Raw genomic sequence first — 13,731 nt, 5'->3', positions numbered from 1 at the left:
CCATAGTCAAGATTTTCATATGTTTATAGATCTACCTGATTTTAACCATTTTTGAAATTTAAAATTTTAAAATTAGATATAAAAATAGATTTTGAGATAATCCTAAAAACGTTTTACATCAAAATTATATACCATGATAAAATTTGAAGGTGCACCTTACCTCTAGAGCTACGGATGCATCCGTATGCCAACTGCACCCTTTAGCTATTGTGACTGTAACAATGATTAGGAGAGGGAGAGGGGGATGTGTTTGATGGAGTGATTTGAGGGCAAGGGAGGGTGTGGGGTGTTTTGTGTTTACCGAGGGATTTGAGATGGGAGTCAGGGGACGTAAGTTTTTCACATTCAAGGGTGGAGAGTATTGATGTGTCTTGGAGTAGAACTTGCCAGTTGTATTATTGCTTACACTTCTCTGTTGTACTCTGTGGTACTAGGAGTGGTTTACCATATTTGTCTTCCATGTCATGTCTTGTCCCCTCTGGAGTGTTTGATTGTGGGTGGTTAATTGTTAGGGGAAGGGTGCAAAGGTGTAGGTAACTGCTTGTAGTTCATCGTACTTTTGCTTGGAAGCTTTGGATCATGTCCTTAGGTGGGTTTCCTAGGTGAATCTGATGATGGCGTTCAATTTCTAAGTTCGTGGGTAGTTTGGTTGCTCCTGAAAGGTGCTGGACTAGAAACATCCTAGAAGACTAATAATACTTCAATTTAGATCCTGTCACAATAACTTGGCAGAGCAATAGAGTTATAGCTGGGGACTCAAAAGAAAACTAAAAAGGATGAAGAAAATAACTAGGGGTTTAGAAGACCAATACTACTTTTATTCCCAAGTACACATTTTGAGATCTAGACTCACAATACTATATCATTACACAAGTTAATGAAAATTTTTTGTGACTAATATTTAATGAAAATCTACTGGTAAGTTATAAAAGAGAAAAAAAATACAATATTAATATAATAAAGACTAATATTTAATGAAAATCTATTGGTAAGTTATAGTTACATTATATATTAGTACTTAGGACACAGTTTTTATGGGTCCTAGGACTGATGAGTCCCCTCTTACAAATCCTGGATTTTTGACCTAATTCTTAAGGGATATATAATCTCTAACATGGAGATCATCATCATTCAAGCCTTATCCCAATTATTTGGTGTCGGCTACATGAATCTTGTTCCTCCATTCTTCTCTATCAAGGAAGATCATGATTATGTAAAAATAAATAAATCTTAAAAACTGGGAATGATAATTTTTTGAAGAAAATATTTAGACTAGTAGTTTTAACTTTTTCCAGGGAACCGCCCATTTGCGTCCATCTTTAAGATGAATGTTTAATATATCGGGGGATGCATATGTAGGAATGCGTCCCTCGACGCATACAACAATTTTCCTATTGCTTTACAACAATTTTCCTATTGCTTATTGAAACAAGATGTACTGTATATTTTTAGATTATATACTATGTATTGTACTTTATATGTATATATCATTGATTTTGGGAAATGCCAAGTTGTGTCCTCGCTCGTTGTATCTTTGGCTGTACCCCTAACTGTGTTTATTGTTACTGAGAAATTTGATGAAAGTTGGAGGGGAACCAGCGCTAAGTTGCTGTGTGGGAGGAGGGGGTGCATAGATGCTGTGGGTGTGACACATACTTTGTGGCTATGTTACAAAGAAATGGTTACCCATATCAGTGTCTAACACAGCTACACATGTCAGAAATACCAAACCTAAAATTGGCCTTTCAGACATGGTATGTCTACAATTTATATGGATATCTCCTTTCAGTTTCACCATGTACACTGTGGCAATAGGAATATTATCAGTCTTTTGGTGCCCTAGTCATTTCTATCCGTTTATTCTTTCATATAGAAATTCTTGTTTCTAGTAGATGGAATCTTTCTTGGCTGTCATTCTAAGCACGATGCATACTTATAAAAGAAAAATGGCTTCCAAAAAAACAAAGCCTTTTAGTTACGTCACAGTTTTTTGTTTTGTATAAAAGTCGAGCAAATGACATTTTTTTTGTCATGACTTATATGGCTATTCTGGTGCATTTAAATCAATAGTCATCACTAACATACAACTGTCATTACTTCCCCAAAAAAAAACCCGCCATACATCCTTTTATCCTGATGTTTACATTGCTTTTGTGATAACGTACAATCATGTGTTAATGAAAAAGAATTTTTTTTTCCCTAACTGATAGGAACAGTAAACTAGAATTTTAGTTCGTTTTAACAAAACAATGATAATAATAGCGGTGATGCTTCCTTCTTTCGTGTTCAGAATATTCTTGCTTTTACCTGTTATCTGTAAATTTTAGTTTATTGCAGGACATCTTTCTTGATACAAGGTTTTTTCATTTTAGCTGGATGAGCTGCTTGGAATATATCTTCATGAGTGCATGCAATTTTCATTATTTGAAGTTGTGTGTTGAGATCATTGTTCTTCTTCCTGTTTATGCTCATGTACTTGTTATACAGGTCAAGCTCAGGGAGATGAAACCAGGCATTCTCTCTCAAGAGCTAAAAGAAGCTCTTGGTATGCCTGAAGGTGCACCACCTCCTTGGCTCATCAATATGCAGGTTTGTATGAATATCCGGTACAGTCATTTTTGGTTTGTCGTTTTATTTGCTCTGTTGCTTGAGTAGTTAAACATTCTCTCACTCTTAGTTGAATTCCTTGACAAGAATGTTGGTTTGCCTCCTGATTGGTTTATAAATTTGTGATAGAGATATGGTCCTCCGCCATCTTACCCGCATCTGAAAATTCCTGGCTTGAATGCTCCTATTCCACCAGGAGCTAGCTTTGGTTATCATCCTGGAGGCTGGGGCAAGCCTCCTGTTGATGAAGTGAGCTTCCTATGATTCTTGCATTTATACTCTCATAGTGTTTGCAATATTTTATATGGGTTTTGTTCTGTGCAATCGTGTATTATTTGGTGACTGATTCTGTGAAATTTTATTCTGTAGTTTGGACGCCCACTATATGGAGATGTTTTTGGTGTCCAACATCAAGAACAGCCTAATTATGAGGTATGGAAATATGATATCCATTTCTCTTGGTTACTCAACTGTTACTAACTTCAGGAAATCCATTTTTCTTGGTAATTTATTTTTGGGTAAGGTTTGGAAAAATTGAATTAATAGAATAAATCCTCCCTTATTGTAACAAACTTGGTGCGCATGCAATTAACATCTTCCTTTGTTAGAATACAAGTTTCCATGTTTCTATGGTTTTCTTAATAATGACAATTTTTTTTTTTGATATTCCTTAATGATGACAATATTGTTGTGGTCTCATTATGCATTTTACTTTGATTGCAGGAGGAACCTGTTGATAGGAGTAAGCATTGGGGTGACTTGGAGGAAGAGGAGGAGGAAGAAGAAGAGGAGGAGGAACAGATGGAAGAAGAAGAATTGGAGGCTGGTATTCAATCAGTTGACAGCCTCTCCAGGTTCTCTCTCTCTCTCTATCTCTCTGTCTCTCTTTTCCCTGTCTCTCTTTTCCCTGTGTTTAATAAATTGAGTTTTTTACGTTCCCCACAGTACGCCAACTGGTGTGGAGACACCTGATGTCATCGATCTTCGAAAGCAACAGAGGAAAGAGCCAGAGAAGCCTCTTTATCAAGTGAGTACATTGAAAGATTTTGGTCACGACCTTTCCATTGAGCTACATTAGTATTTTGGTGGATAACTTTTGTTTACCATTTTATTCTCATGGAGTCCACTCTAAAATTTACATTTTCTCTCGTTCCACTAAGGTACTCGAAGAGAAGGAAGAAAGGATTGCACCAGGAACCTTACTCGGAACAACGCACACGTATGTCTTCAACTTAACTAGTTGGTTGCCTGACCATCGCTTTCATGAATTATAGGACTTCTTTGGTGCATATTCTTATTTCTCATAGTGAACTCGTTTTGGAGAGAAGTTTAACATAGGGAAATTCTTGATTTGGTTTTTACAACTTTGTCCTTTGGATAGGTATGTGCTTGGGGCAACAGACAAAACTGGTGCTAAGAGGGTAAGCAAGTTTATTCTTCTGAACCTTAGTGTTATTCCATCGGCACTTAATGATTGCTCAATTTGTTGGCTAGAGATTTTATTTTATTTTTACTTATAAATATCTGAAATTCTTTCGACCTCATGTAAATTATCGTCTACATTTTGTCATGCTGATTCCACGTTATTCTTAACCAGGTTGAGCTACTGCGAGGGCAAAAGTCGGACAAAGTGGATGTCACTCTTAGGCCAGAGGAATTGGAGGCTTTGGATGATGTTACTCTGGCAGCAAAGTAAGTGTTTTTTGATAATAGTAACCGGGATTCTCGATGCACTGTTTAATGCAAGCTTGCATAGTTTTATTGGAGTGTGAGTTATTCATCATGGGGTCGGCATCATGCAGGTACGAGGAAGCAAGGGAAGAGGAGAAGCTGCGGAATCAACGAGAGGACTTCAGTGACATGGTAGCAGAGGTTTGTTCTCAGTGCATTCTAGAGTGGGGTGAAATTTTTGCTCATGCTTGTTTGGTTCTCATGAGTCTTTGTTTGTTTTTGTTTTTGTTTTTATTTTTATTACTATTATTATTTTTTTGTGTTTTTTAAACTCTGTGCAGGCCGAGAAAAAGAGGAAGCGCAAGATGCAGGAAAAGGAAGGGAAAGCAAAGAAGAAGGATTTCAAGTTTTAGGCACATAGGTATACAGCAATTTTGCAAAGCTTGAATGCCCCCCCACCCCTTGGATAGATTCTGTTTGGCCAGTATATAGAAATTGGAAGGATCAGGTATTATTAACATATATAATGTGGAGTTCTTTGGTCCATTTTCGGTCCATCTTGGAGCGTTTAGTGAATGGACAGGGCAGCTAGCTGTACTATTGATGTAATTAAGGATTGTTGTTTAAAGGGAATTAGTTAGTGAATCCATTCAGCGGTTATCAAGGAATCTAAACTGTGCTTGGATGAGCTCGACGGAAAGTTGCAAGTGATTTTGTCTTATGTTTTCCTTTAGGCAAGTCGAGATGGCTAGTAGGGCCATCACCTATAAAGCATGAAATTTTTGATGTTCATCTATGCTCTTGTTTTTATCTTTTGTTTCTTCATTTATTTGCCCCTTGCTTTTGACAAACTACAGACAGTATCTAATTAGCGGCATCATTATTAGCAAAGAAATGTCTTCTGTTGACATGAAATAACTGAGTGCAGCCAGCCTTGTTGTTGAGTGGAATGACGCACCTGAACTGTAATCGTCCATTGTTTCACACAGCTGTTCCTACAATCTGCCATCTACTTGTACTCTCCCAAGGAATCTCATAGGAATTGGAGGCCTCGTGTCTCCTAAGTATGTCAATTCATAGGTAAGTAACGGCTCATGCTCTAATTTCTTGATGAAAGCTTAATTATCAAATAAAACTTTTACAAACTTTTTGAAGAGATGCCAAAAATTCCTTTTTAAGTTGGATCCTCTTGGAAAAATCCAACAGTTTGGAAATAACAACAGAAGAAGGCAAAAAAACCTCCCATGCTCGGGGATTGATGCAATATCGGGAGCAAGGATAAAGCCTCGGGTGCCATTCTGAGAAACTTCATCCTGAAAAATGCCTTTGCAGCATAATAAGTCTTTTAATAGTTGCACATGGTTAATAAATATTTTGGATGTCTTTTAAGATTGTCAATAAGATATGCTCTGTATACGCTATCTGATTAAATAAACAATATAAATTATTATAATGTTAGTTGGATAGTATCAAAGCAATAGTGCTTACAAGATAATATCAAGTATTAATAGTTTTAAAAGATGCGTTGTATCTACACCAATTATCAGTGCAGAACACCACTTCTTGTGAAATAAAGATAATCTAATATAAACTATAACCAAGAAAACTGAACGTGTGAGTAAAAAGAAGCCAATAGATGTGCCTACTAGTAGTAGTAGTAGAGAGAGAGAGAGAGAGAGAGAGAGAGAGAGAGAGAGAGAGATCCTCAAATTCATAGTACCAAGGGATGTGAGGTGCACTCCCAAGAAACCAACAGAGGTAAAGAAAAGAAGGCAAAACATGTTGGGCATGTTTGTTTCGTGGTAGAGACGCGTCTTTCACAAAGTTTAGAAAACTGGCATTTTCATAGGTGACCATGGAAGTGGCAGCCCCCCTAAAGACGTCAATTGATGTTGGGACAATGGAAGGCGGCTTCCATGAAACAAGCGCAAATACTTGCATCTGCAAACCCTCTATCCCGTCTTTAACATGTAATGCCATCTTAATACATTTCCAGATTGAAACATCAGTGAGCCCACATTTCCCCCCATCAAAATCACATGGTGGACAAAAGCTAGCACAAGAGTTCGCAAATAATATAATTCAGGACACATGTTAATTCAAATGAGCTAGTCCTAATCATAATGTGAAGACCACCTTAAAACCTGTCACAGTTGAGGGGAAAAAAAATATTAGAAGCAAAGATCGAATTAGCAGCAGGTGGCGAAGGAGAACTGTGATCAAATCGTCAGAAAGGTATGAAATGGCACCTGCCTTCATCTACCCCTCCAGAATGCCCAAAGACAGGGTAAGTAGGATGAGTTGAAGAAAGCATTAGCAATATCGGACTCCCTCTGTGGGGTTGCGTCCTTGAGCGCCAAAACTTGAGCACGTGTAGGCTCTCCTCTTCTGTCGACCTTTGCAAAATTATCCGAGATTCATAGCCCTTTTCTCTCATCATGAGGCAAATCTCTAGATGGTTGTTAGCAGAAAGGGTAACCAAATAGAACCGACCTCGGATTGACAAAAGGTGTTAGACCACCAACAATATGCAGTCTATGACTCTTCGTCCATGCTCCCCTCCCGCCCAAGGGGCAGCTATTCCATGACATCCAACCTCTTCCTCAGGGTCAGGATGTAAGGAGGGTTCACCACCATCACGTCCACCATCCCCACCAACCACCTATCCAAATCGGATGCGATGTCGGTGCACACTATCTCGGCAACCAATCTCCATGCACAAATTTGGCCTGAGCTCTACAAGGTTTGCTCTATCTGTTAGAAGGGCATCAAACCATGCAAATGAGTCATCACAAGGTTCATAGACCTCTGGGTTTGAAGCCACAAGTCGGATTTGAGCACATCTAGATGAGTTCCCAGAAAAGACCTGTAAACGGTTTCATTCATAAGGTGTGAGAGTAGTTTCAGATGGGGAAAGCAAGCAACAATCATCTCCATATGACACATGCACCCAAAAAATACACAATTCTAAAACTTGCCTCATGAGAGAGAGAGAGAGAGAGAGAGAGAGAGCACGGACACACCAGTATGATTGGAAAGCAATCATGGTAATCAAGGCACCACCCTTGCAAAAGGGTGCTTTACTTGCCTCATTTGTTCATGTTCAAACCCATATACAATAAAGAAAATGAGAATGCTGGTCCGACCAGATCACATTGTCAGGATTTCTTATTTGGGGGGATGATAAGAATTTACAAAGAAAATTTAGACCAATGGGTCGTGGCCACTTCAGGGCCGTTGTCAGCTAATCTGGACAAAGTTTAGTATAAAAAATAGAAGTAAAGAAAATACAAAAAAGAAAGACCATACAACACCCTTGCAGGTAAGAAAGAACATACCAAATCTAGATGACTGCATCATCTAGATGTTTGCCTTTCCTGTGGCATGTACTGTTTTGTTAGGAACAATACAACTGTCATCTTTCTAAGAAAGTATACCACACTTTGGTTGGCACTAGCCCAAATCTAGTGAGACTAACATGGCACACTAGTTAAATAATTTGAATACTGATTTTATAAGAACTTCTAAAAAGAGTTACTTCAATGATTGCAGGGAAACATACCGACACATTGTTCTCTTCATCATTTTCCTTTGTCATGGAAGGATTGGCAGTAGTTACAGGTCCTATTTCTATACTGTGGTCCATTACAATTCTCCAACTTTCTGATAATATATCACATGACAAAGCCGATAGGATTGGAGCTCAGTTTGCAAATGTCGTCTGGGCAAAGCGTAAGTATGTGCAAGTGCTGCACATATACAAGCAACTTTTAATGATCATTATGCACACAGACATGCACTAGAGAAGACATCCTCTGGATAACGAAACCACAATGGAGCAACTGATCCAGAAGGGTTTTAGCAACATTGACAAATCCATATGCAAGTCAATGCCAAATACACATCTATCTTTCTTGTCATGCTTAAAATAAAATGATAACCTGGAAATTCATGCGCCATATTCATGCGCCATATGAGAGGTGCAACAAACAATTTATCTGGTGAGCTTACTAAGCTTTCTGGCTATCCTCCAAATATGAGAATATAACAGTAGTAAACATCTTTATCAAAAGGCAAAAATAAAGTAGCAGATATTCTAATGGCTCCTGGAACAAGTCTTTATAGATAATTGATGGACAAACGATTAGCAGTGAGCAGTAAGCAGTACAACACTTCTCTACAGGTTGGCTTTTATATCGTGGTCACACAATTTTCGTTTATTTATTACTAGCAATTGGCGTGTGCTACATATGTTGTAGTAATGGATAAATTAGTTTTAAAAGGACTTCATCGGCATGGAGAGAGAGATAATTGATGGACAAACGATTAGCAATGAGCAGTAAGCAATAAGCAGTACAACACTCCTCTACAGGTTGGCCTTTATATCATGGTCACACAAAATTTCGTTTATTTATTACTAGCAATTGGTGTGTGCTACATATGTTCTAGAAATGGATAAATTAGTTTTAAAAGAACATCATCGGCATGGAGAGAGAGACATATTATTGCATTTCAAACTGTTTGCCAACTGAAAGGATACTTACAACTACACTCTGTGCAACACCAACCAGTCTAAGGTCAAATTTCACTATCTTTAGAGTCGTAAATTTATGAAAATTTAACATTTCCTCTCTCTCCAGAAAAGTATACATGATATACGCAACCACAAAGTATGTAGTCAACTTGGCATCAATTGGTCCAATCAATGTTCTGCTGGTCACAAACACTGGGGTGCACAACTAACGTGATACTCTCTTCCTATCTCAGGTTTCATACTACCAATTCTATTGTCCATTAGAGCATGCATAGAAAAGCCTAACAATCAAATGTTCCTCAAACAATTATCAAGGACAAAATGTGACTTGCTTGAAACTACATTAAAAATCGCAATATGAAAGTCTCAGAACATTAAGGAATAAAGATCTCACTCAAAATCCTAAATAACCCTAATGCCACCACCATACAGCTAATTACCTACACCAACTCAAAGATAAGACATAATGCACCAAATCCAAGCAAAGCTTATTTTATTTTTTATTTTTCCACGTGTTAACATTTGTATTAAGTGTGAGTAGAGGTACAAAAACAGAAAGTAAGGCAGCCTGCAGATTGGGTGCTCAGTGAAAAAAATGAAATTTAGACCAAAAAAGAGCTATACATCCAAAAAATGTGGCAATGCCTTAGATACGACAAAAAAGAAAATAAAGCTTGAAAGATCGTTAGCTCAAAAGGGTGCCAAAAAGGTCCAAGGCTGTCAGGTACTGAGTTGGCCTTGCACCATCTATGTTTCCATAAGATATACATCGGCCTAAGAATGTGGAATATTTCGTAAAAAATATGTTTAAGTCTCCACGGGCAGGATGAGGCCCTTGAGACCCAGGAAATGAAATTTATGGAAATCCCCATAACCAAGGCATGGTTCCCATCACGGTTAAAGTTTTTAAGCCCTTCAAGGAGGGCAAGAGCATCCGTCCTTATCTCTAAAGACAGCCCCCACTCCTACTGGGCCGGGTTGCTGAGGAAGCAACCGTCACAATTTAGCTTAGTTTGGCCCATAGTTGTTGGGTATGGGAACGGGAACGGTTCCCGGATCAGGGGTGGGATCGGCGGATCAGAGCTATACTGAAGATCCCTATGTTAGGGATTGATGCTTGTACAGCCTCCAAGGTAGGGATCAAGGTCCATGTGTTTTGGGGATCGAGCTCCTTCTTTACATAGGATTGAGAATTATTATATAACGATGCGAGATCCTATATATAAGAAGCGAAGTTCCCAAGGGCATTTTATGAGTTTCTTAACTCAGGGAGAGCATCAGTAAAAATTATCCAACTTATTATGGAGAGAGAAATAACTTGTATAGGAGCGAGCTCCATTTTCTTATAACACGAGTTCCTCATGTAGGTTTGAATAAGAATCTGTGGCTTTAAAATCTAGCTCCCAACATTATTGACCAATAATACGCTTAGTCTTCTTATTTTTCTATGAAATAAATAAGGAACTTCAAACTAATCCATTGTTCATCATATTAATAGAGTAGATAGACATTCATTAAACAAATTATGACATTCTAAATAGTTGTGTAAGGAAATACAAGCCAACCTTATATATACATGGAATAATTGTGTTGTTAGTATTGCTTTCTAAAAAAGAAAATAAATGTGAGTACTCATCATTGAGGATTGCGGGTTATTCATTGATGTAAAATTATCATAAAATATCATAATTATTGATGTAAAATTATCATAAAATATTAGTGAGTGAGGATTTGGTGTTGTGTGGTTGTGGTGGTGGTGGTGGTGGTGGGGGGAGGCATTACACAAGGAGGGAGGGGAGGAGGCATTGTATAGCCTTGCAAGAATGGAGGGGGGGAGAGAGCAATGTCCAAAACCTTGGCTTTGCAATTTACCATTCAATATTAGAATTTTACAACCACTTTAAGGGGAGAGAGAGATATTCCATCATTTCACACTTACAATCCCATATTGGTGGGATCTGGATGCCATATATGGGATGCTTGTGTTCCGTTATTTTGGAATCTAGATCTCAATACACTCTGGAACGTGAACCATAAGACTTGGAACTAGATCATGCAATGTTCAGGAACACGAAATTAAATTGTAAGGAACTCGTTCCCTTACAAGATGGAGCGAGATCTTGAACACACTAAATTGAGTTTCAGATGAGATCCACTCCAGGATCGAGAGAATCGAGGTTTTGCAAGGGATCGCCAAGCAAGGGAGGCGATCCCAGTAACTATGGTTTGGCCTAGCTCTGGTAGACCTTCTTCAAAGGGAGTTTAGCACCTCCTGCCAATCTTGTGCGAAGTCAATGATGCCTTGAGAATTTATGATTCCTTGCCCAAACCCTGACCAATATTCTGGTCCGATCTATCAATGCACTAATGGTGGACTCCTCCTAGCGAAAGATCCTGTGGTTTCTTTTGACCCAAATCACCCACAAACAAGAATGCCAAACTTCAAACAGGGTAAGGATTTTAGGGAGATAAAAAGGTGGGGGACAAATCTAAGAGTCACTCACTTCCAATTGAAGAGTTGTAGCAGGTCCCCACATATAGCCCCTGCTAAGTCACAATGGATGAAAAAGTGTGCATTGGTCTCGTCATTTGCTTTGCACATCGGACATCTGTTGAGGATTGGCAATCCCTTCCATTGTAGTTGGTCCACCATCAAGGCTCCCTCAGACATTGTTATCCAGCTGAAAACCTAGACTTGCCCTCGCAACAATGGACCCCCTACTGAGGAAGGGGGGGGGGGGGGGCGGGTGGGGTGCGGTGGGAAAGTTGGGGACAATTGTAGTTTATGGTAGAAAAAGGACACTCGAAAAACCCTTGAGGTGCCCATATCATTTTGTCAATACCATTTATGGGGAAGAAGGTTAATTGTAGAAGAGAAGACACCCAATTCATGATCTAATAGGGGCTGCCTAAAATCGGGGCTCCAAATCCTTGAGCTTCCCAATGTTTCAAATTGATCACCCACAGTAGCAAAGCGATCTGATGATGTGCAAAACACATCAAGTCGACAAACAGAAGAACAAGAAGATCGAGAATTGCTTGAGATAATTTTCTAGCTATCTAGGGTTATTTTTAATTACTTTTATTTTTTGGACCAATTAGGGACTTTTTAGGAGTTTTATTTAAAATTAGGGTGTTTATTTTTAAGTTACATTTAAGTTAGGACTATTTTAGCCATTTTAAACCAGATAAAGAGAATTACGGATTTTTGTGCTTAAGTTAGGACACAAGGGTCAATTTCTTGTTTGTATAGGCAATTAATGTCCTTTGAACATTAAATACATAATACAAAGTGATGCGGGGAGGGCTAGAGGCCATTCATGTGATCTATTTTTCGGAAAAGAAGAGTAAAAGCTCAAGGATTTTAAAACCCTAGCTTGAGTACAAAGGAAGAAATCCCAGCTTACTTTGAATAGGTGCTTGTGATTGGCTTGTTTTCTTTCTCATTTTACTGTTTCCTTCAATTTTCCTACGTGAATTTTGGAATCGGAGCTCAAGTTTTCTTCAACAACAAAGTGAATAAACTACAACCACGTCTAGGGTTTGCCGAGTTTTAGGCCAAGTTTTGCCAAATTCAGCCTAGGTCTTGCTGGTTTCAGAGAGGTTTTTGTTGATTCTTTGCTTAGGGTTTGTGATTTCGGCAAACCCACATCATAATACCAAAGATGAAGAAACTAATGACATTAAAAGGCAAGTTCCGTAACAGATGCGACAGTTTATGAGTATCACTCATGGGCAAGGAGGTGATTTTTAAGCCCAAGAAGATATTCAATACAATCCTTTTCACTGCCGCGCTCCGTTTGTGGAGTTGAGTGAGGAGGATAGCGACAAGAAGCCTAGATGTGGGGTGCATCATTCTAGAGATGTCAATTTGAGAGTAGATATACCTGATTTTGATGGTAAGCCTCAATTCGAGGAGTCATAGATCGTTAAATAATGTAGAAAGAGTTTTAGTTATAAGTTAATTCTCGAAAATAAAAAAGTAAAAATTATAACCATAAAATTAAAGAAGGGTGCCACGGCTTATGGTGGGAACAACTTAGGGCTAGTAAGGAGAGAAAGGGAAAGCCCAAAATTAATACCTAGGAGAAGATGAAAAATAAATTAAAAGAAAAATGCATACATGAAAATTGTCTCCAATCCCTTTATCATAAGAAATAACCTTTTTTTGGGAGAAAAGAATATAGAGGATGATACCGATGAATTTATCAATTGATGGCTCGTAGGGATGTGGTAGAAAAAGAGGAATAGTCCCTAGCTTGCTATGTTGGTGGGCTGAGGATATCCATACAAGATGTAGTGGTTTTGCAGCATTACTACACCTTAAACGACGCTTACAACCTAGCAGTTAAGGCTGAAGCTCAGCAAAGGTGTCTATCATCAAGGTGGGGCATAGCCTCGGGTAGTACAAGTGCCGTGGAAGCGAATTCAAGGGAAAAAGTGGGAATTTGGTGGCTGGACAGTCTTCACGATCGGCTGGTCCGTCCAAACAGCAAGATGCAGCGAGTGGTGGCGCCAATTCAAGTCATCCAAATCGCCCAAACAACAACATCATTAAGTGCTTTAAGTGTTGGGGTATATGACACTTCTCTTCTATGTGCCTAAATAGAAAATTTGTGAACCTTGCTGAGGAGTATCTTGAAGATAACGACAAGCTATCTCTTGATGGAGACCCTATTTATGATGAGGAACTTGACGAAGAAGAGTCCTAAATAATATTTGGTAACCATGGGGAGGCTTTGGTGATCTGGCGCAACATGATTACACCCCGAGTAGTAGACGAAGTACATTGGTTACACACTAATATTTTTCACACTCGAGGCACAACCTATGAGAAAGTTTGCAATCTTATCATTGATAGGGCCAGTTGTGAAAATATTGTGAAAATATTGTTTATCAGGAGATGGTAGATAAGCTAA

At 38.6% G+C, this 13,731-nt stretch overlaps 1 protein-coding gene and 1 pseudogene across 9 annotated transcripts in view; one reads left to right on the top strand and one right to left on the bottom strand.

Moving 5' to 3' along the window:
- Window positions 1–5,070, top strand: part of LOC18427418 (uncharacterized) — a 46,554-nt gene extending 41,484 nt beyond the window's left edge. For 5 of the 8 annotated variants that reach the window (XM_088854507.1, XM_088854505.1, XM_088854506.1 and 2 more), the window contains exons 5-14: window positions 2,488–2,589; window positions 2,737–2,856; window positions 2,977–3,039; window positions 3,331–3,461; window positions 3,553–3,634; window positions 3,768–3,826; window positions 3,989–4,028; window positions 4,205–4,299; window positions 4,410–4,479; window positions 4,620–4,952. In XM_088854507.1, coding sequence (XP_088710633.1) covers window positions 2,488–2,589; window positions 2,737–2,856; window positions 2,977–3,039; window positions 3,331–3,461; window positions 3,553–3,634; window positions 3,768–3,826; window positions 3,989–4,028; window positions 4,205–4,299; window positions 4,410–4,479; window positions 4,620–4,691 — 834 coding nt within the window. In that variant the 3' untranslated portion in view covers window positions 4,692–4,952. Of the gene's footprint in view, window positions 1–2,487; window positions 2,590–2,736; window positions 2,857–2,976; window positions 3,040–3,330; window positions 3,462–3,552; window positions 3,635–3,767; window positions 3,827–3,988; window positions 4,029–4,204; window positions 4,300–4,409; window positions 4,480–4,619 lie in introns of all 8 variants that reach the window. The other 3 variants (XM_011622545.3, XM_020663151.2, XM_020663152.2) reach the window with 1 other exon arrangement.
- A 1,170-nt stretch (window positions 5,071–6,240) lies between these two features.
- LOC110006692 (uncharacterized) overlaps window positions 6,241–13,731 on the bottom strand; it is a 30,777-nt pseudogene continuing 23,286 nt past the window's right edge. The window contains exons 4-6 of the transcript XR_016046475.1: window positions 7,841–8,027; window positions 6,532–7,144; window positions 6,241–6,422 (exon numbers count right to left, since the gene is read on the bottom strand). The product of XR_016046475.1 is annotated as an uncharacterized LOC110006692 (transcript). The remainder of the gene's footprint in view (window positions 6,423–6,531; window positions 7,145–7,840; window positions 8,028–13,731) is intronic.

Source organism: Amborella trichopoda, chromosome 12 (genome assembly GCF_054954075.1).
Source record: "Amborella trichopoda isolate Santa Cruz 75 chromosome 12, AtrichopodaSantaCruz75HAP2 v2.0, whole genome shotgun sequence".
NCBI lineage: Eukaryota > Viridiplantae > Streptophyta > Magnoliopsida > Amborellales > Amborellaceae > Amborella > Amborella trichopoda.
This window is presented reverse-complemented; position numbering and strand designations above follow the sequence as displayed.